Below are 18,316 nucleotides of genomic sequence, written 5' to 3'. Positions count from 1 at the left end.
TCTCGTAGGCGTTTGGCTCTGCGTGACGTTTGGGTGTCGTGGGGGTAGAGACACCGAGGGTTTTAGAGACCGACGGAGAGAGAAAGAGAGAGAGAGAGAGAGAGAGAGAGAGAGAGAGAGAGAGAGAGAGAGAGAGAGAGAGATTAATGTGAGATATGAGCGGGATATGGAGAGTTGGTGTAAGTTGTAAGAAAAATTTAAGTGGAAGGTAAAAGGGTAGTTGTACATTTGAGTTAGTGGCATTTGTGGCCAAATTATGACTTTAGTGGGAAATTGGAAAAAGTTAGTGATTTGGTAACAGACGAAGCTATCTCTTATAAATGTTGCTCTTAAACGACGATATGTATGCGAACGACACGATTTTTCTGAAAAACAATAGATTTATTTATAACGTCGTTTAAGACAATGAAAAAAATTAGAAAACAAAAGGGGAAAGCGTGAGAACGGAAGAGATCCAAATTTTCGCCCACGCATCCGACGAGTCCTCTCTTGTTATTATTAACTTTGGTTTCGTTTTTCTTAAATATTGGCAACGTCTACGTTCGAGAGCTGGACAGAGCTAGGGTTCCGATTCCGAAGACCGTACAACAATGACGTGCGTGTACATACCGGTGCAGAACTCGGAGGAGGAAGTGAGAGTGGCTCTTGATCAGCTTCCCAGAGACGCTTCCGATATCCTTGACATCCTCAAGGCTGAGCAAGCTCCTCTCGATCTCTGGCTCATCATCGCGGTTCGATTTTTATTATTTATTTATTTATTTATTGCAGATTAAGTATTTGCGTTTAAGTTCAATTCTCAGTTGCGACTATAAAACCTACAGAGAGAGTACTTCAAGCAAGGAAAAAGCGAACAGTTTTGCCAAATTTTGGAAGAAGGTTCTAGTCCTGGTAATGTTGGATCTCTTAAAGTCTTATTTTGCCTTTTTTTATTATCTAGTTATTTTTGTAATTATTGAGAGGGTTCGATTGTGTTTGATCTCTTTGGCAGAAATCGATGAATACTATGCTGATATTCGATATGAGAGGATTGCTATTTTAAACGCTTTAGGGGCTTACTATAGTTATCTTGGTAAGATTGAGACCAAACAAAGAGAGAAAGAGGAACATTTTATTCAGGCAACGAAGTACTACAACAAAGCGTCAAGAATCGATGTGCATGAACCTTCCACTTGGGTTGGAAAAGGTAGTCAAACTTTGAAGCATATTATAGCTCCATTAACAACCATAATTTGTCTCATTTATGTTTCTTTGATCTGTGCATCTCAATAAACCTAATTAGAATAGATATGTAAGAAAATTATTGACCCCAAAGAAGTCTACTAGTATGAATTTTGGAATTGTTATGACTTAGGCGTTGTAAACTGTTTAGTTTTGCCAAACTAAGCTCCCCGTTTGTTCACCTCAATTCAATTATGTACATGTAGAATCGAATTTTAACAAAATTGTTGTTTGAAAGGTGACCCCAATTAAAAAGTTTATGCTCGATTCTATTCATGTTATAGACCAAAACATAAGAGCTGTTTGTGTAGTTGTGAGACCGTTTGGTTTATTTCCAAGAGTTCCCGAGTTCAAGCCCCTCTATAGGTGCCCACCTAGCAAATGTTGTGAAATCAGGCGGGGGACTTAGGGACTAAACCCTAGTTCTAAAAAAATTAATGCTGTCGAACAAGATTGAAAATGGAGGTCTGACCATGAGTTGAATTTTAAAAGTATACATTTTTGTTGTTGTTGTTCCTATCACAAAAGAAAAACAGAGATGAATTCATTCATTTCTACATGTTTGAACACATTCAATATAAACTATCAATTCAAAATCGATATATCATCATAAGTCTCATTTGATCTCCAAATTTTATTAGTGAACTCTTGATTGGCTTTACAAACCTATGCTCCTGAACTTTCAGTAAATGCTCATAATTTATTTGTCCCTTGATTGGGTAACACGTTCAAGTTATGTCTGAGTTTTAAAGGTCTTAGCCTGTTTTTATTCACAGGACAGCTTTTATTGGCAAAAGGTGAAGTAGATCAAGCATCTGCTGCATTCAAGATTGTTTTAGATGGAGATCGTGATAGTGTACCTGCGCTACTGGGTCAGGTACGTCACATTGGTGATAAAGCCCAACTTTTACCGAATTTTTGTACGAATAGTTATTAATTGTGCATTTATGCCCAATTATTGATAATTGATACTTTCTAATATAATTGATACTTTCTAATATCACTAGATTAGGAAATTCTTTCTGTGATACTGAAGGACTGGGAACTTATGGTTAAAATAGAGCGTAGAGTATTGTATACTTAATCTAAAGCTAGCTTGAGTAGAGAAGATATGTTTTTGGTGGAATTCTTTATTTGTTTACTTTAACTTGTCTTGTTCCGAATCATGCAGGCATGTGTTCAGTATAACCGAGGGCAGTTTTCCGAGTCGTTGGAGCTGTACAAGGTTTGCATTTATTGTTTTTACCATCTGATAGTACTAAAAGAAAACATTGATTGCAACTTCTTGTGAACTTCTCTACGAAATTCGTTGCATAAGTATGCACACCCTATCATGGTGAAAATTGATATTTGCTGACTTTATCATTTAAATTCTGGAAAGAGGGCACTGCAAGTTAATCCCGGCTGTCCAGCTGCTGTAAGACTTGGCATCGGTCTCTGTCGTTATAAATTGGGTCAACATGAAAAAGCCCGGCAGGCATTTCTACGTGTTTTGCAGGCAAGCACTTATAGCCAATTGTTGATGTGCAAGGATGACTCATACTCTGCATCTTTCTAACTGATCCCATTGGCTATGGTTAATGTTAATTCTTGCAGTTAGATCCAGAAAATGTTGAGGCTCTTGTTGCACTGGCGATTATGGAGTTAAACACACATGAAGGTGCCGTTTATCAATACTTAGGAAAACGACCCTTTTGTTAATTGAATGTGCCCCGTAGTCATAATTTACTTAAAAACCTTTCAGTCTGATTCTAATGCAGTCCTATATATCTTCAGCTTCTGGAATTAGGAAAGGGATGGTATATATGCAGAGAGCTTTTGAGATATATCCATACTGCGCAATAGCTCTAAATTATTTAGCAAATCATTTTTTCTTCACGGGTCAACACTTCGTGGTGGAGCAATTGACTGAAACTGCACTCGCTGCTAGCAATCATGTACTCATAAAGTCACATTCCTACTATAATTTAGCGCGGTGTTACCACAGCAAGGTGGGACAAGAAATACCCATACTCTTGTATTCTCTTTTGCATACCACTCCAGCCTTGAATAAATTATAGAAAATGCTTATGTTCTTTACAGCTAGAAATAACATTCAAAATTAGCTTTGTGAATTGATTAATAAGAATGCTGGTCTCATATTTGCTTTCCGACAACAAGTCTCTGGCCATAAAATTCTACGAAGTTTGTTTTCAAGTGATGGTAGAGGATATTTTCTTTTTGGAACTTTATGTTTTCAGCTTTAACATATTCCCTATATATCTTTTCATTTTTTTTTCTTCGAGTAAAATATCTTTTCATTTTTCCTTTTACCCTTTGCTTGAACCTTTCATTTCATGTTTCTATCCTGCTGACATTCTTATTGCTGGATTTCAGGGGGACTATGAAAAGGCTGGATTTTATTACATGCGATCTGTAAAGGGCATCAATAAGCCCCTTGAATTTGTATTTCCTTATTATGGTTGGTAACATCACTCTATTTAGTTTTCTATCACGAAACATCTAATATGTTATGTAAAAGAATATTTGTATAACCACACATGCACAGTTAGGATGATTTTAATTTTATAATGATGGCATTTTCCTCAGGCCTAGGGCAGGTACAATTGGAGCTTGGAGATTCTAAAAGTGCATTAGGAAACTTTGAGAAGGTTTTGGAGGCTTACCCCGACAATTGTGAGACTTTGAAGGTGATTTACAATAGCGAGTCCTATTGGAATTTGAAGTTGAAGAGCATTATCAATCTAAAGTTGAGCCCACTATCCAAGAGACTGCAGTTAATTGTTTTTTTTTTTTTTTTCCCCTTTCCCAATAGGTTCTTGGACAGATATATATGCAGTTGGGTCAAACAGAAAAGGCCCAGGAATATGTAAGGAAGGCTACAAAAAATGACCCACGTGATGCCCAGGTGATCTATCGCGTTGTTATATTGCTTTGGGCAGATTGTGGAATGTTTAGAGCGTTTTTGCATACGATATCAAAGCCCCCCTCAAGTCCCGTACTTGTTCTGATGCTATCGGAGTCCTGACACTTATGTATTTTTGGTGCTTGTTTTAAATGAATGAGATAATATGTTTCTATTGATAATCAAGGTTCCTCTGGGTGATCATATATTCCTCTTGTTGTGTTTGGGGTATACACATATGAATAGCTGATAAACATGTCGATAGAGTCATTCTAAGAATGGCTATCTGGTGGCCTTTGAATCTTTGTATTAGATGTGGTTGTGGGTTCAGTCATGAAAAACTCACGTAAAAACTTTTCTATAACCCCACCAAAAAGGGGAAAAAAAACTTTATGCTAGCACCATGCATATAGATCATGGTTGTACGTGATACATGTTTAAAGACGACTCGTTGAAATTTGTGTTCCTGTAGTTCATTTTAGTGACTTGACTTCTATTAATACAGGCATTCCTTGACTTAGGGGAGCTATTAATTTCATCAGATGCAGCAGCTGCTCTGGATTCTTTAAAAACTGTAAGAAGTTATCTCTTACTTCCTAACGAGAGACTTATCTTCATTTACTTATCAAGGCTCATTTCTCTATTTTATCACCCCCTTTTTTTCATTTGGAAATATCAATGTTCTGAAAATTGTTGTAGGCCCGTACGCTTCTAAAAAAGGCAGGTGAAGATATACCCATTGAAGTGCTCAATAATATTGGAGTTCTCCATTTTGAAAGGGGAGAATTCGAGGTTTGAATACTCACTGAAGTAGAGTCTGGTGAATTAAAATTTCCTTACAAGATTCTCAAAGCGATATCGTTTGAACATCTTTTCTTAAAATTTGGTTTGATTTTTTTTTCTTCTTCTTTTGGTTTCAGCTTGCTCAACAAACATTTAGGGAGGCACTAGGTGATGGAATTTGGCTTGCTTTTATTGATGGCAAAGAAAACTTCCCACCTGTCGAGGCTAGGGCATCTATCCTTCAACACAAACACATGCATTTGTTTCAGCAACTTGAGAAGGAAGGTCATGCTGTCGATTTGCCTTGGAATAAAGTTACAGCACTATTTAACATGGCAAGACTGTTTGAGCAGTTACATAATAGTGAAACTGCAAGCATTTTGTACCGTCTTATTTTATTCAAGGTATTCTTATGCCCTTGTATTTGGTCTAGTGCAAAGAGATTTTTCTTACCTTAAAGTAGACTACAGATCTTAACTTGATTTTAGTAGCCACACATATTTTCTTTTTCTCCTGCGGATGCTTCAATTGGTACTCCAGTTAATGTATTTCTCCTATTGTGTTTTGAGGTTTTGTTTGCTCAACTCATTTATAATATCTCTGCAGTATCCAGACTACATAGACTCTTACCTGAGGCTCGCTGCTATTGCAAAAGCTCGAAACAACACTCAACTGAGCATTGAATTGGTTGGTTACCCATTAGAACTCTTCCTGTTTTCAGTTTCTCTTTCTGTTTCTCATTCTCTTTCTAATGAAACACTCAAATAAATTCTTTAAATAGGTAAATGATGCCCTAAAGGTGAATGGAAAGTGCCCAAAAGCATTAGCTATGCTTGGGGACTTGGAGTTGAAGAATGATGATTGGGTTAAGGCAAAAGAAACTCTCCGTTCGGCTAGTGAAGCTACAGAGGGAAAGGATTCATATGATACACTTTCTCTGGTCTGTCAATGCTCGAGAGCTCTTAGAACTTTTACTATCCTAGAGCTAAAAATGTTCTGAAACTTGTAATATGTTGTAGTTAAGTATATAATCTTTGTTTCACACATTTTTTTTACAAAAAATTAGCGATATAAGCCACATAAACATAAGCGTTTGCGTTTTAGCCAACATTTTGTAAATTTCTCGGAAATAGCCAAAAACTGTTGTAAATATTTCGTAGATAGTCATATTTACTAGAAATTTACTCTGCGTTTTTTATTATTTTTATAGCGTAAATAGATTTACGTGGGTATTTACAAAAAATTAACGAAACGTTGATTATTTCAAAATTTCTAACGTTTCATATGGCTAGATAGTCACTGGATCCTTTTTTTTTTATAATTCAGGGTAACTGGAACTACTTTGCTGCTGTCCGTAACGAGAAAAGAAATCCCAAGTTGGAAGCGACTCATTTAGAAAAGGCCAAGGAACTTTACACGAAGGTAAATGATGCATTCTTTTTGTATCCGTTTTTTCTTTCATTTTCTTCCCTTAAGTATTCCAAGTCGTGCCTTTTAGTGGTGATATAGAATGTGTCCTCCAGATTCCTGAATTCTCAGTAGGATAGTTTTTTCTTCTTCGTGTATTCTATTGTGTTAAAAGAACAGAGGATAAGGTCTGTAAGGTATTCAAACTTTACATGCTTGCAGGTTCTGGCCCAACATTCTGCCAATTTATATGCTGCTAACGGTGCGGGAGTTGTATTTGCTGAAAAGGGTCACTTTGATGTTTCAAAAGATATTTTCACTCAGGCACGTGTAGTTTTCTTCATGTTTTTTTTAACCTCCACTCTTTTAACTATCATCGGATAAATGTTTGATTTTAATTTGTAAGGGCGTTATCGTTACCTATGTTTACTGCTCTAGGTTCAAGAAGCTGCCAGTGGAAGCATTTTTGTCCAAATGCCAGATGTTTGGATAAATTTGGCCCATGTTTATTTCGCTCAAGGAAATTTCGCATTGGCTGTCAAAATGGTTGGTCATTTGTATTTACATTGTACATCTCAATGTTTTTTACTTTGTTCTCTTTCGTAACCATTTGGGTGTGTTGATGCTACTGCAGTATCAAAACTGCCTCAGGAAATTTTTTTACAACACGGACTCTCAGATTTTTCTCTATCTAGCTCGTACACATTACGAAGCTGAACAATGGCAAGAGTGCAAAAAGACTTTGCTGAGAGCAATCCATTTGAATCCATCAAATTATGCACTGAGGTTTGATGCCGGTGTTGTGATGCAGAAGTTCTCAGCTTTAACCTTGCAAAAGGAAAAGAGGACTGCGGATGAGGTTTATCTTCCTCTTCTTTGCTTGTGATAGATTTTCTTGTCCAAAAACATTCCTCACTTTCTACCAGATTTCCCATACACATGCTCAAATGTGCTTTAAGCAGTGACCTAAGAAGCGGAAATAAATTATAGAGGGGGATTTGAACTGCCTATTTGTTCAAATAATGCTTTTCAAAATTTCTATTCATGATTTCTAGTTCGTATAAAGCTCGACCCACGTAGCTAGGGACTTGCGGGCTATGCGACCCTGCCATTGATTATAATTTAAGTTGAGATCTTGTTAATTTAGATGATTTATGCTACATTAAGATTGGAGCAGCTACACACCGTTTTCCACAGAATAGTTAGGGACTGTTATAATATAACCCCAATGGGTTGGACTAGCGGGTAGGAATGCTTGGATGTGGGCTTAGTAAAAAAAAAAAAAAAAAATCATGCTAGAGTTTGTGGCTATCGACTCTTAAATGAAACTAAAAATGAGGTGCGTCGTTCATGAAGAGGTTATATGGTTAATTCAGGCAGAGGTAAATTGGAGATGCTAAAGAAAAGAGAATACAGTTGACGATGGTCAAAAGATACCGTGGGCAATGTTAGACAATAGAAAAGTGATAGTCATCTTAACAGATAGTTCTAAGAAACAAAGCTTCGTTGTCTTTAGGGGTGGCCATTGAATGTTTGTTAACTTGTATATGGGCAATCTTTTATATTTTGGGTTTGAAGAATTTATTTCTAAATTATTTATATTTTTTTCTTCTACTTTCTGTGTATGAAAATTTATAGGTGCGTCTAACAGTGTCGGAGTTGGGGAATGCTGTTCGTGTATTTAAACAGTTGTCTGCCTTTGCTGCTTCAAACCTTCACTTTTATGGGTTTGATGAGAAGAAAATTGAAACTCATGTCGATTACTGCAAGCACTTACTGGAAGCCGCAAGAGTTCATCTGAAAAATGCTGAACACGAAGAGCAGAAAAACAGGCACAAACAAGAAGCTCTCCGTCAGATGGCATTGGCTGAAGAAGCCCGTCGTAAAGCTGAAGAACAAAGAAAATTTCAGGTCTTTCGATCAAGCTCTTACCCGTAATTTTTTTATATGATAAATGTGCAATTGACTAAGTATTTTAGAAAAATGACTACTTTGTCGGAATCAGTTGGAAAGGAGATTGCGAGAGGATGAGCTGAAGCAGGTGAGGCAGCAAGAGGAACATTTTGAACGAATAAAGGTAAAATCTCAACTGAACTGTAGTCACTGATCCTTGCTTATTGTATAATTTGCACTTATGTTAGCTCTTCCTGAATGGTGATATATCTTAATCGCATGCGCATTTCACTTCACTTTGCTTTGACAAGTCTAAAGATGTAATGAGATGTTTGCTGGAAATTTTGTATCGTTCAAGGTGGTTGACAAGATACGTTCGAGGTCATCCATTCTGACGTTTTTTTATAATTAATTTGTTAATTTCACCAGGAGCAATGGAAGAGCAGCACATCTGGGTCTAAGCGCAGGGATAGAGCAGAAGGCGATGATGAAGAAGGTGGGCAAAGTGAAAAGAGGAGGAGAAAAGGTGGAAAGAGGAGAAAGAAGGACAAACGGTCACGGTACGAGCCAGAGGACGCCGAAGCTGAGACGATGGACGACCAGTATGAACAAGAAGATGAAGACGCCAAGTTAAATTACGGGGAGTCCGATGGTCGGCTCAATGATCAAGACGATTTTGCCGAAGAAAATGCCCCTGATCCTCTTGCAGCAACTGGATTAGAAGATTCAGATGCAGAGGAAGAGGTGAGAAATCCTTATTTTTTTATTTAAAGTTTTAATAAAGGCAATAAATACATACATAAAAATAACCCGGTACATATTCTCTTTCGTTTCTTGCTTAATAAAGGCAATAAATTATACATAGAAATCTGAGATGCCTGAACCAGACAAATACACTCTTTCGTTTCTTGCTTAAACTGCTTTCATTTTTAACCCACAATATATATAGTTAATTGATTAAAACAGAAAGAGGATTCAATTCAATTCAATACTCGGTTAAATAAGTGGGTTAATGCATAATTTTGTAACTGGGTCTGTTTATTCCCATCCGAACTTTGTGGTGTGTTTTACAAATCCTTGATTTTGTAATGAAGGCGGCCGCGCCAGCAAATCGACGGAAACGTGCATGGTCAGAGTCCGATGACGAGGACCAAGTAGGGCCCCAGCAGACGGAGCCCGGTGAGATTACGGAAAATTTCGCAAATCAGGACCAAGAAGGTGCCATCAATGGCGACGACGAATGAGCGAGTCATTCACCGTTCTGGATTTTATTACACTTCATTTTCTCTAGAGACTGTTTACCTAAAAGCAGGATATTGTGTAACTGGGGTTTATCATGTCAGCAAAGGGTTTCATTTCCTTGGGCAAAAGAAAAAAAACTGGACTTGAAAATTCAAATTAATCTGTGTCTTTATTGTTAGTGTTGACAAGAGGAGGCATGTTGGGTGGGTGAGTGAGTGAGGCTGAGGACAAGGAAAGCAGATTAGTTCTCTGGTGACTGACTAAAGTGGAAGTCTTTTGAAGCTGCAAAGGCTGTGCAAGTCTGAAGTCTGCCATCACTTCTTTGCTCTTTTCGGATTAACGCAACCACTCAGATGACAAATGACAGATGACAGATGACAGACCCACTCACTTTGCTCTCTCTGAGTCTGATACCATTTTGGACTGTCTGCTTTTGTGTCAGACACATCTCCTCTGCGCTGTTAGTGACCGAATAATTGTCGTGCACTCTACTGTACTACTACTGATTTTTGCAGTCTAGATTTATTGCACCACATGTATAGTCTTGTAACTTCATACCTACTTTTTCTAATAGTTATTAGGGATCAAGACTATCCCTTGTTTTTAATTGAAATGCGAGATTTATCCCCTCTATTTTTAGAAATATCAGACATATCCCTTCAGTTTAATATAAATGACAAATATATCCCCTAAAAAAATGTTATATTAGAAATATAAGCATTTTCGTTTATTTTTTACAAAAAAATAATTTGAAATCCCCTAAATACCCTTAATGAAATAATTTTTTATCTTCTATTATATATACAAAAAAATTAAATTAAAAAAATTTCTTTATAAAAAGTTAAGGTTTTTTTTTATAAAAAGAGATTTTGATTTTTTTTTAAAGAAAATAGTAAATAAATATTTATTTTATTAAGGGTATTTTGAGGAGTTCAAATTATTTTTGTAAAAAATAAACGAAAAATGTGATATTTATAATATAACATTTTTTTAAGGGATGTATATGTCATTTATATTAAACTGAAGGGATATGTCTGATATTTCTAGAAATAGAGGGGATAAATCTCGCATTTCGATTAAACACGAGTGGTACTCTAGATATGTTCCCTAGTTATTATCTACCCTTTTCTTCCTTTGACATAAATTTTATATTTTAAATGCTTATTTATCACTATCACCGAAATGAGATTTTTTTTACTTCTAGTTCTACTTCTACTCATCAAACCTCCATAAGCAAGTTCATTGTGAAATGTATTGTATAATGTACTTTCTTATGGCATCTATGAGACGCTGCAATACTTCGTACAAAAGAGTTAAATGACTTCACACGAACCATAGAGGCTATCCCCATGTATTTTTGGATCACAGTCCTCTTGTTTAGGATATGTAGAATCGATAAAAGAGAATTTAATGCCTAATTTCAAAAGCGAGTTTGAGTCTTCTCTCTCTCTCTCTTTTTTTTTTTTTTTTTTTAAAGAAGCGAGTTTAGATCTTATATATATATATATATTGTCAACATAACTTCATTGAGCCCAGTAGGGGTCAGAACTGACATACTAGCAAAGTCGTGGGGCTATAGGAACCCTCAAATGTGGCTCTAGCTATAAGAATAATAGACGGAAAGCTTTGATAAGACTAGGGAAGACAAAATATATTGTAATGAAATAACAGTGGAACATAAACATACATAGATATTGACCACATTGGATTCTTCACTAAACATAATTTAAATTTAAATTTAAAAAAAGAACGCAAAAACATATGCATTAGACTTAAAAAGAAGATAAGCGAAACACAAAAGAAGGAAAAGACAAGGAGGAGAGACCAAGTACTCCCCCGAACCTCTCACAGCCAAAAAAAAAAAAAAAAAAAAAAAAAAACCACGACCAGTCTTTAAGTACAATTTTGGAATCCCTCGGAGACAAACCAGTACAGCATAACTCAATCAATCACCTGCACCCAAAAAAAAAAAAATACATTTAGCCATGATTCTCCGTCCAACGCAAACAAAGGGCCCAAAAAGAGTAGAAGAAAGGTGAGTTAAATCACAAATGATTTACCATTACGAGCGCTAGAAAAGATAGGGAAGTCGTAGGAGGACTTGGGCATGGAGATAGAGAGCTGTGTGGTGGTATTGTTAGACGACTTGTCGTCTAAGTCAAGCCACGAGCCCTTTTCCTTGACCGGACAGTCATCGAAGAAGTGGATGGTCCTCTGAGAATGGTCTTCTCTTCCGTGATCGCGGATCTGAGTCGAAGAAGAACAGCTCATCGTGAGCGGTGTGAGCTGCCAAGAATCGTCAATAATATTCCGATGATCTCTCGAAGGCTCTTCCGAGAAAAACGCGTGCTCGTCAACCTCCTCTTTCACCCCACCATTGTTGTACACGTATCTATTCCTCCTTTTTCCGACCAACAAAAAAAATAAAATAATAAATAAACACAACGTAACAATCACCACAAACAAACAAACAAACAAACTATCAGAGACATTAACATTGTAATAATCTCACTCACTCACCTCATACCAACATCGGAGTCGAAAAGCAAGGACGTACTATTATTATTGCTCACCCCGCTCGGCCGCGACGCGGAAGAGGAAGAAGAAGAAGAAGAAGTGTGGTATTGGTAAGCAAAAGAAGGGCTTTGGTCAACGACATGGGCGTTGACTTCTCCGTTGCTGTTGTTGCAAGGGTAATAATGGAAACTGTTGCTATTACTTTTGCTGGATGGCATTGGAGGAGGAGTATTAGTACTGGTATTGGTCGTAGTTTTGAAAACTTCCACAGGCTTTCTTGAACGGTTTTTGCCTCTGTGCATGTGTCTCTCGCAGTACTTTGACTCGGGAAACGCCTCTTTCGAACACCTCCATTTTTTGCCGTCTGTTCTTCTGCACCGTCCTGGCTCAGGATCTACTTTCCTTCCCAAACCCATCTGAAAGCAGTTCCACCCAACTGTTGAGCACACAACCACAGAATAATATTACTAAATCGTATCATCGTATCATATAAGACAGTTAAAAGAGTCTTGAGTTGAGTGGGTTAGTTGTTATACCATGTTGAGGGTTAGGGTGGTGAGAAAGAAGGAGCTTGTTGTTGTTTGGGTCCAAGAAGCTTCTTTTGATGGCGAAGAGAAGGTCTGGAGGGATGGGAATCCCTGAGACCATGTACTTGAAGATCAGAGCTTGGTGCTCAAGCTCTTGCCATTGCGTCGATGTGAATGGGAACTTGTTGTTCATGCTCTTCTCTTCTTCTTCTTCTTCTTTATTTTTTTTTCAACTTTTGATATGTAAATTGTAAAGCTTATACAATGCAGAAGGAAGAAGCAGAGGAGAAGAAGGCTTTGATTTAAAGGCAAAGGAAAAGAGAGATAAGAAGACAAGGCTTGGTACTTGCTGAAATGAAACAGAGGAAAACAGTAGAGTGTTTCCGTGTATGTGTGTTGTGATTATTACATCTACGGAGAGAGAAAGAGAAGGGTTTTAGAGTAGAATAGGTATATTTATTTCAGGGACCATTCAGCTGCAGAATCTTGTGTGTGTGTACATGGATGGAACTAATGGTTCTGATCATATCATATACTGCTTGCATGCCCAGTGCCCACTTCTCTCTCTCTCTCTCTCAAATTTTAAATATTTTTTATTATTATTTTATTATATATTTCTGTCTGTCCCTCTCTGCTCTCATATATTGTGATGACTCTGAACCATCTCTGACGCCTCTGGTTCCCTTCTGCCACATTCTGCACTCTAAGCAGTTCTTGTCCCTGACACCTCTACGGAAACCCATAAAACTATATCATTTCTTTTTAACATTTACTAAATGGATTGGTAAAAAAAAATAAAATAAAAATTAAATAATTACCCTACAAATTATATTAATTTTTTTTTTTTGTAAATATTTCGATAATTATTTTTTAATAACTAATTCAGTTGTTCCCTTTTGCAATACAAATGCAATAGATAGAAATTGATTTTCGGCCCGATTCACGAGTCCCGAACGATCCACTCACGTGATGACACGTGACAACAAATTGTCACGTGTCATCACGTGAGAAGATCGTTCGGGCTCGTGAATCGGGCCGAATAGCATCACTCATATATCTATCTATCATGTATTATGTTGGGTGGTTGTGTACTATATATATATATATCAGACTACAAGAGTTGGTCTGTGTGAGAGCGGTACGGTTCTGAGGCTTTTACTACTGCTTACTTTCTTTCTTTTTTTTTTTTCTTTTTTGCATCAGTCACAACTCACAATAGCACTATTACTACTTACTAACTCTTTCTCATCTCGTACCCTTTTGCTTCTTTTTTTTTTTTTTTTTTTTTTTGTTGCCTTTACCTCAGTAGCCAGTAGAGCTCGGCTCACTTACAATTTTACCTTTTTACGATTTGGGAAATTTATAAAATGCAAATCCAGAGACTTTCAGAGCAGGTATGTGCTGTTTCAGGGAGTTCTGATGAAATGTCTTGAGCACTAAAATAAGCGGACCCCTCACAAGTCTCAGACTTTTGCTTCCTTATTTACTGTCTTGTTAATTATTGCAGATTTGCTTTTATTTATCTTTTTCTCCTTTCCACAGTTTGGCTTTCAATGGTTGTGCTATGCCTGTGTGAAACTGATATTGGCTCGTTGCTTTGTTTGTCTTTTTATGTGAACCAAACCATCCACATTGTAACTTTGACTGAAACGTTAATTTTATCACCCCGCAAAATAGTTATAAGAATAAGACACATTTTTCAATCTTTGTGGTCATATGATCGTGGCAACTTTTTGCTCCACGAGACGAGAGACCATGCATTCATGGCAATTTAGCGCTCTCTCTCCCTCTCTCTCTCTCTATATATATATATATATATATATATATATATATATATATGTATATACTTACTTCCATTGTCATTTCATAGGGCTTTCTCATCATAACTGTTTTGACTTAAGTACATCATGTGGTTTCAACACGAATATGAAAATATATGGTTTTTTAAAGCGATTTTGTGGTATGAAGTCAAAACGCTTCTCATTTAATAGTTTAATTTGATATGTGTATTAATTTGCTTAAATTAAAGTTGAACTGTCTAATGTCATGGTTCACAATTCGGATGTTCTTATCTTCTTTTTAATTTTTTTTTTAAATAGAGTTCATACTGTTAGGAATTCCACATCGAAAGTGAATGGGAACTAACAGTCATTGGTTACTCCTCTCATTACCAATTGGTTTTAAGATGGAACCCCATGATACTTTCACATGGTATCAGAGCCCATTAAGCCCAAACGGGTATCCGATCCAATCGTTGGGATTCGGCCCAAGATGAGCGAACGCAAAGAGCCGCCATCTTGAGGGGGCATGTTAGGAATCCCACATCGAAAGTGAATGAGAACTAACAAGAGCTTATAAAGGTCATTGGTTACTCCTCTCATTACCAATTGGTTTTAAGATGGAACCTCATGATACTTTCACACATACCATTTTGTACTAACATGTTTAATCTTTTTGTTTTTGTTTTTGAAGGAACATATAAAAAAATTAAAAGGAAAAAGAATAATTACATGACACATAAATTGGGCCTCATAATTTATTGATTAGTGTCTTTGTTCATCTAATAAGATTGTCACTTAACAAACGCAAAGTACCACCGTCCTTGAATTTTGGGAAGAATTTCGAAAGATTCAACCACGAGATAAATATATTATATAATAACTTTTGTTTATTCTTCAAGCATGTGTGGATGGAAAAATTATCATATATATATATATATATATATATATATATATATATATATATCTCTTTTTTTTTCTTTTCTTTTCAGGTAAAGATTGATACTTTTCCTTCCAAGTTAGACAATCTAAATAGTGAGTTTGCACGTGACGAATTTATGTAAGTTATACAATCTAATTAGTGAGCTCGACCAGAGAGTAAAAAAAAAAAAAAAAGGGAGTGGATGAGCATGTAAAGTTTTTTATTCATCGTGTGGTGGGCAAGAAAAAAGAAAAAAAGAAAAACTAATTATGGGAATCAAATGTGACAGTCTTGTGTATTAGGTTGCTTCTCTATTATTTGTCAAAATTTCAGGTTTATCACGTTAAAACCTGGTTGTATGCAGAGTACTTTCTATTTTGATATAGTACATATATTTTAATGGTGGCGATGAATATGATAAATATTATTTTTGTGAAATTATGTAAGTAAAATATATTGCGGTAACTAATTAAGTGATGCAAACTTTTGGCAGTTGTACAAAAGCAGTGCACTGTGTGGGAACTGTTGGTATTCCATTGACAGGCGTTAACACATGCAAACTGACTTTTGTTTTTTTGGGCAACAAAAGGTCCCACTTTAGCGTGGGGGGTCTTAATAGTAAAATACTATTTAGCTTCATCTTCACCCTCCTTTCTATAAAATCTGTTTTTTATGCCCCCACCAGCATATAAGTACAAGTACAACATTATAGTATTATATTTATAGTATTGTTTGTGCACAAAGATGAACTTCCGAACAAACAATAAAACGGGATGACTAACTTGCTCTTTTTTCTTTGATTAGGTTGAAAAAAAAAAAGAACTTGATTGTATGTATGGAGAGAGATCCATTATACAATAAGGATCATAAAATTAGACTAATGCGATATCTCAGTCTAATTACAAAACTGCTTCTCTTTTGGGCTTACTTTGTTGCTTATGTACATTTGTTGACGTGGCATGCTGGAGTATTCAAGCCCGACATAATTGTCCTCTTTCTTAAATTGTTATAGCCCTTTAACTCGTTGAGAAACATAACAAAGATTATGTAATATAAATGTTGGATTTGAAGCCCAACATCATTTGCCGGAGGCCCAGCCCATTAGATCAGATACGACGTGTAGTAACAAGTCGTCACACAAACGACACTAAGTCTGTTGAGACGAGTGTGTTATGAGCGAATTGTTGATTGCCGTTGGATCTGGTCTAATCCGACGAATGAGACTCATCCAAGCAATGCTGAGTGTTATAAAAGAAGCTTTGACTGAGGTCTTCATTCATTAGACCTAATCTCTTCTATGTTTGCTCGGCTAGGGTTTGAGTGATTCTTCTCTTCATCTCTGAATATTCTGAGTGTGTAATAGAGCCTGTTCGATCGCCTTGATCGTGAGCTCCTTGTGTGAGTTGTTGTAATTGGTTCGTTGTAAACACTGAGTGAATATTGCTTGTGAGAGTGAGAGATTGTTTGTGAGAAGAGATTCGGAGGGTGTAATCGAAGAACTGAAGATAGTGACTGAGTTTCTCTGATTGGAGCTCAACGAGGATTAGGATTCAGGTCCACACGTTGTTGATTTGGGTCTGAACCTCGGTAATCTTGTTGTGTTGTTTACTTTCTTGCACAGTTCTGTTTTCGTGGTGTTTGTTATCTTGATAGTTCGTTGATTAGGTTATCAGTTTTAGGGCTAAAGTTTCCTACAGTGGTATCAGAGCCTTGTTTCTTGGTTGTTTTTGCTTCAGATCCTTGCCCTAAACCTAATTCTTTTCTTTCTTGTTAATCGTTTCTCGAACTATTTGATACTCGCACACGTGTTTGTTCTCTTGACAGGATACGATGGGGGTCAGACGAGTTGAAGTCACTGCGTTCGATGGAAAGTCAGATTTTGGTGTTTGGAGTACCAAAATCCGTGCCCTGTTGTCTCACCACAAAGTGCTTATAGCATTAGAGCCCAAAGACGAGCTCTGGTCTGAGGAGAACAAGAAACGAAAGGCGGAGATCGATGAAGAGGCGCACAATCTCCTCATTCTCAATCTTGCCGATGGGGTAATCAGAAAGGTTTTTGGGTGTACTACTCCCCTCACCCTATGGAGTAAACTCGAATCCCTCTATTCTAATCAGTCTGCACCTAATCTTGCATATCTTAAGGCCTCTCTTTTCTCTTATAAAATGGATGCTGGCAAATCTGTCGATGAAAACCTTGATGAGTTCCTTAAGCTTACCCTGGTGCTTAAAGGAACTGACCATGCGTTAGATGATGTCAGTACCGTTATGATCTTTATGAACTCTATGCCAGACAATTTCCAAGTTGTCAAAGATGCTTTTCAATATACTGGCACTGTACCAACTTATGATCTCTTTTGTTCTTGTAATGTATAAACTTTTGTAACCGCTCGACTTGTGAATTTGAATAAAATGGACGAGTTTTAATTCAAATTCTTGTTGCATATGAGACGTTCTTAAATTTTAAATATCTTGGAATATGATAATATTTAAGGTCGATGAAATTTCGGAATGAGAATATTCGAGTAATCCAATATTATTATTCGAAACATACTCGGAGATTTAAAAATCTCAAGAGTAAAGAATGAATTCCGAAATCCCTTAAATATATTCAAAATAACGAGAAATAATAATAATTTTCTCGGTTATTTTTCAGGATTATTTTTAATTAATTAAGGACAGAATTGTGAGAGTTTATTTTGAAAGGACTTATATGCAATATTTTGAAGGACGAAAGTGAAAGAAAAAGAGAAGCTGGGGTTGATTTGAGAGAGTTGTGGCAGGATGGGATTGGTCCACGTATGCACGCGTGGCAATGAATGAGGGTGTCACATGGCCACTTCCTCCTCAAATCCTTGCCACCTCACCCTTCTCTCTCTCTTCTCTATTTTCTTCTTCTTCCTCACGCTTCAATCGGCCGAAACCCACACCAAGCAAACCAGGAAAAAAAAAGAACTCTCTCTCGGCCGCTCCTCTGCTCGTCGCCGACAACCATCATCACCGCCATCACCCTCGTTCTTCTCCTTCTCTTCTTCTTCTTCTCCTTCGCGCGCCATCACCCAGCACCGAGCTCCACCGCGCGCTCCGGCTCGAGGAAGCACAGCACCGCCGAGCCCCCGACGTCGCC

General features: G+C 37.0%; 2 protein-coding genes across 2 annotated transcripts; one reads left to right on the top strand and one right to left on the bottom strand.

Annotated features, from left to right (window-relative positions):
- The first annotated feature begins 467 nt into the window (after window positions 1-467).
- On the top strand, window positions 468-10,028 carry ELF8 (binding protein). Its single transcript, XM_089611676.1, has 24 exons — window positions 468-731; window positions 822-888; window positions 989-1,183; window positions 1,995-2,095; window positions 2,390-2,443; window positions 2,600-2,716; window positions 2,815-2,878; window positions 2,995-3,209; window positions 3,595-3,679; window positions 3,808-3,908; window positions 4,034-4,126; window positions 4,629-4,697; window positions 4,823-4,915; window positions 5,044-5,310; window positions 5,513-5,593; window positions 5,688-5,846; window positions 6,233-6,328; window positions 6,536-6,637; window positions 6,752-6,859; window positions 6,948-7,172; window positions 7,952-8,224; window positions 8,319-8,390; window positions 8,636-8,950; window positions 9,301-10,028. The coding sequence occupies exons 1-24, from the start codon at window positions 591-593 to the stop codon at window positions 9,448-9,450; spliced, it is 3,243 nt and encodes a 1,080-aa protein (XP_089467802.1). The 5' UTR covers window positions 468-590; the 3' UTR covers window positions 9,451-10,028.
- Window positions 10,029-11,032: 1,004 nt separating this feature from the next.
- GRF6 (growth-regulating factor 6) lies at window positions 11,033-13,229 on the bottom strand. Its single transcript, XM_089612469.1, has 4 exons — window positions 12,502-13,229; window positions 11,969-12,401; window positions 11,509-11,849; window positions 11,033-11,401 (listed from the first exon to the last, which is right to left on the bottom strand). The coding sequence occupies exons 1-4, from the start codon at window positions 12,683-12,685 to the stop codon at window positions 11,394-11,396; spliced, it is 966 nt and encodes a 321-aa protein (XP_089468595.1). The 5' UTR covers window positions 12,686-13,229; the 3' UTR covers window positions 11,033-11,393.
- Between the last annotated feature and the right edge of the window lie 5,087 nt (window positions 13,230-18,316).

This window comes from Urtica dioica, chromosome 4 (genome assembly GCF_054948205.1).
Source record: "Urtica dioica subsp. dioica isolate 48M chromosome 4, U.dioica_male_clone48M_v1_H2, whole genome shotgun sequence".
Classification (NCBI taxonomy): Eukaryota; Viridiplantae; Streptophyta; class Magnoliopsida; order Rosales; family Urticaceae; genus Urtica; species Urtica dioica.
This window is presented reverse-complemented; position numbering and strand designations above follow the sequence as displayed.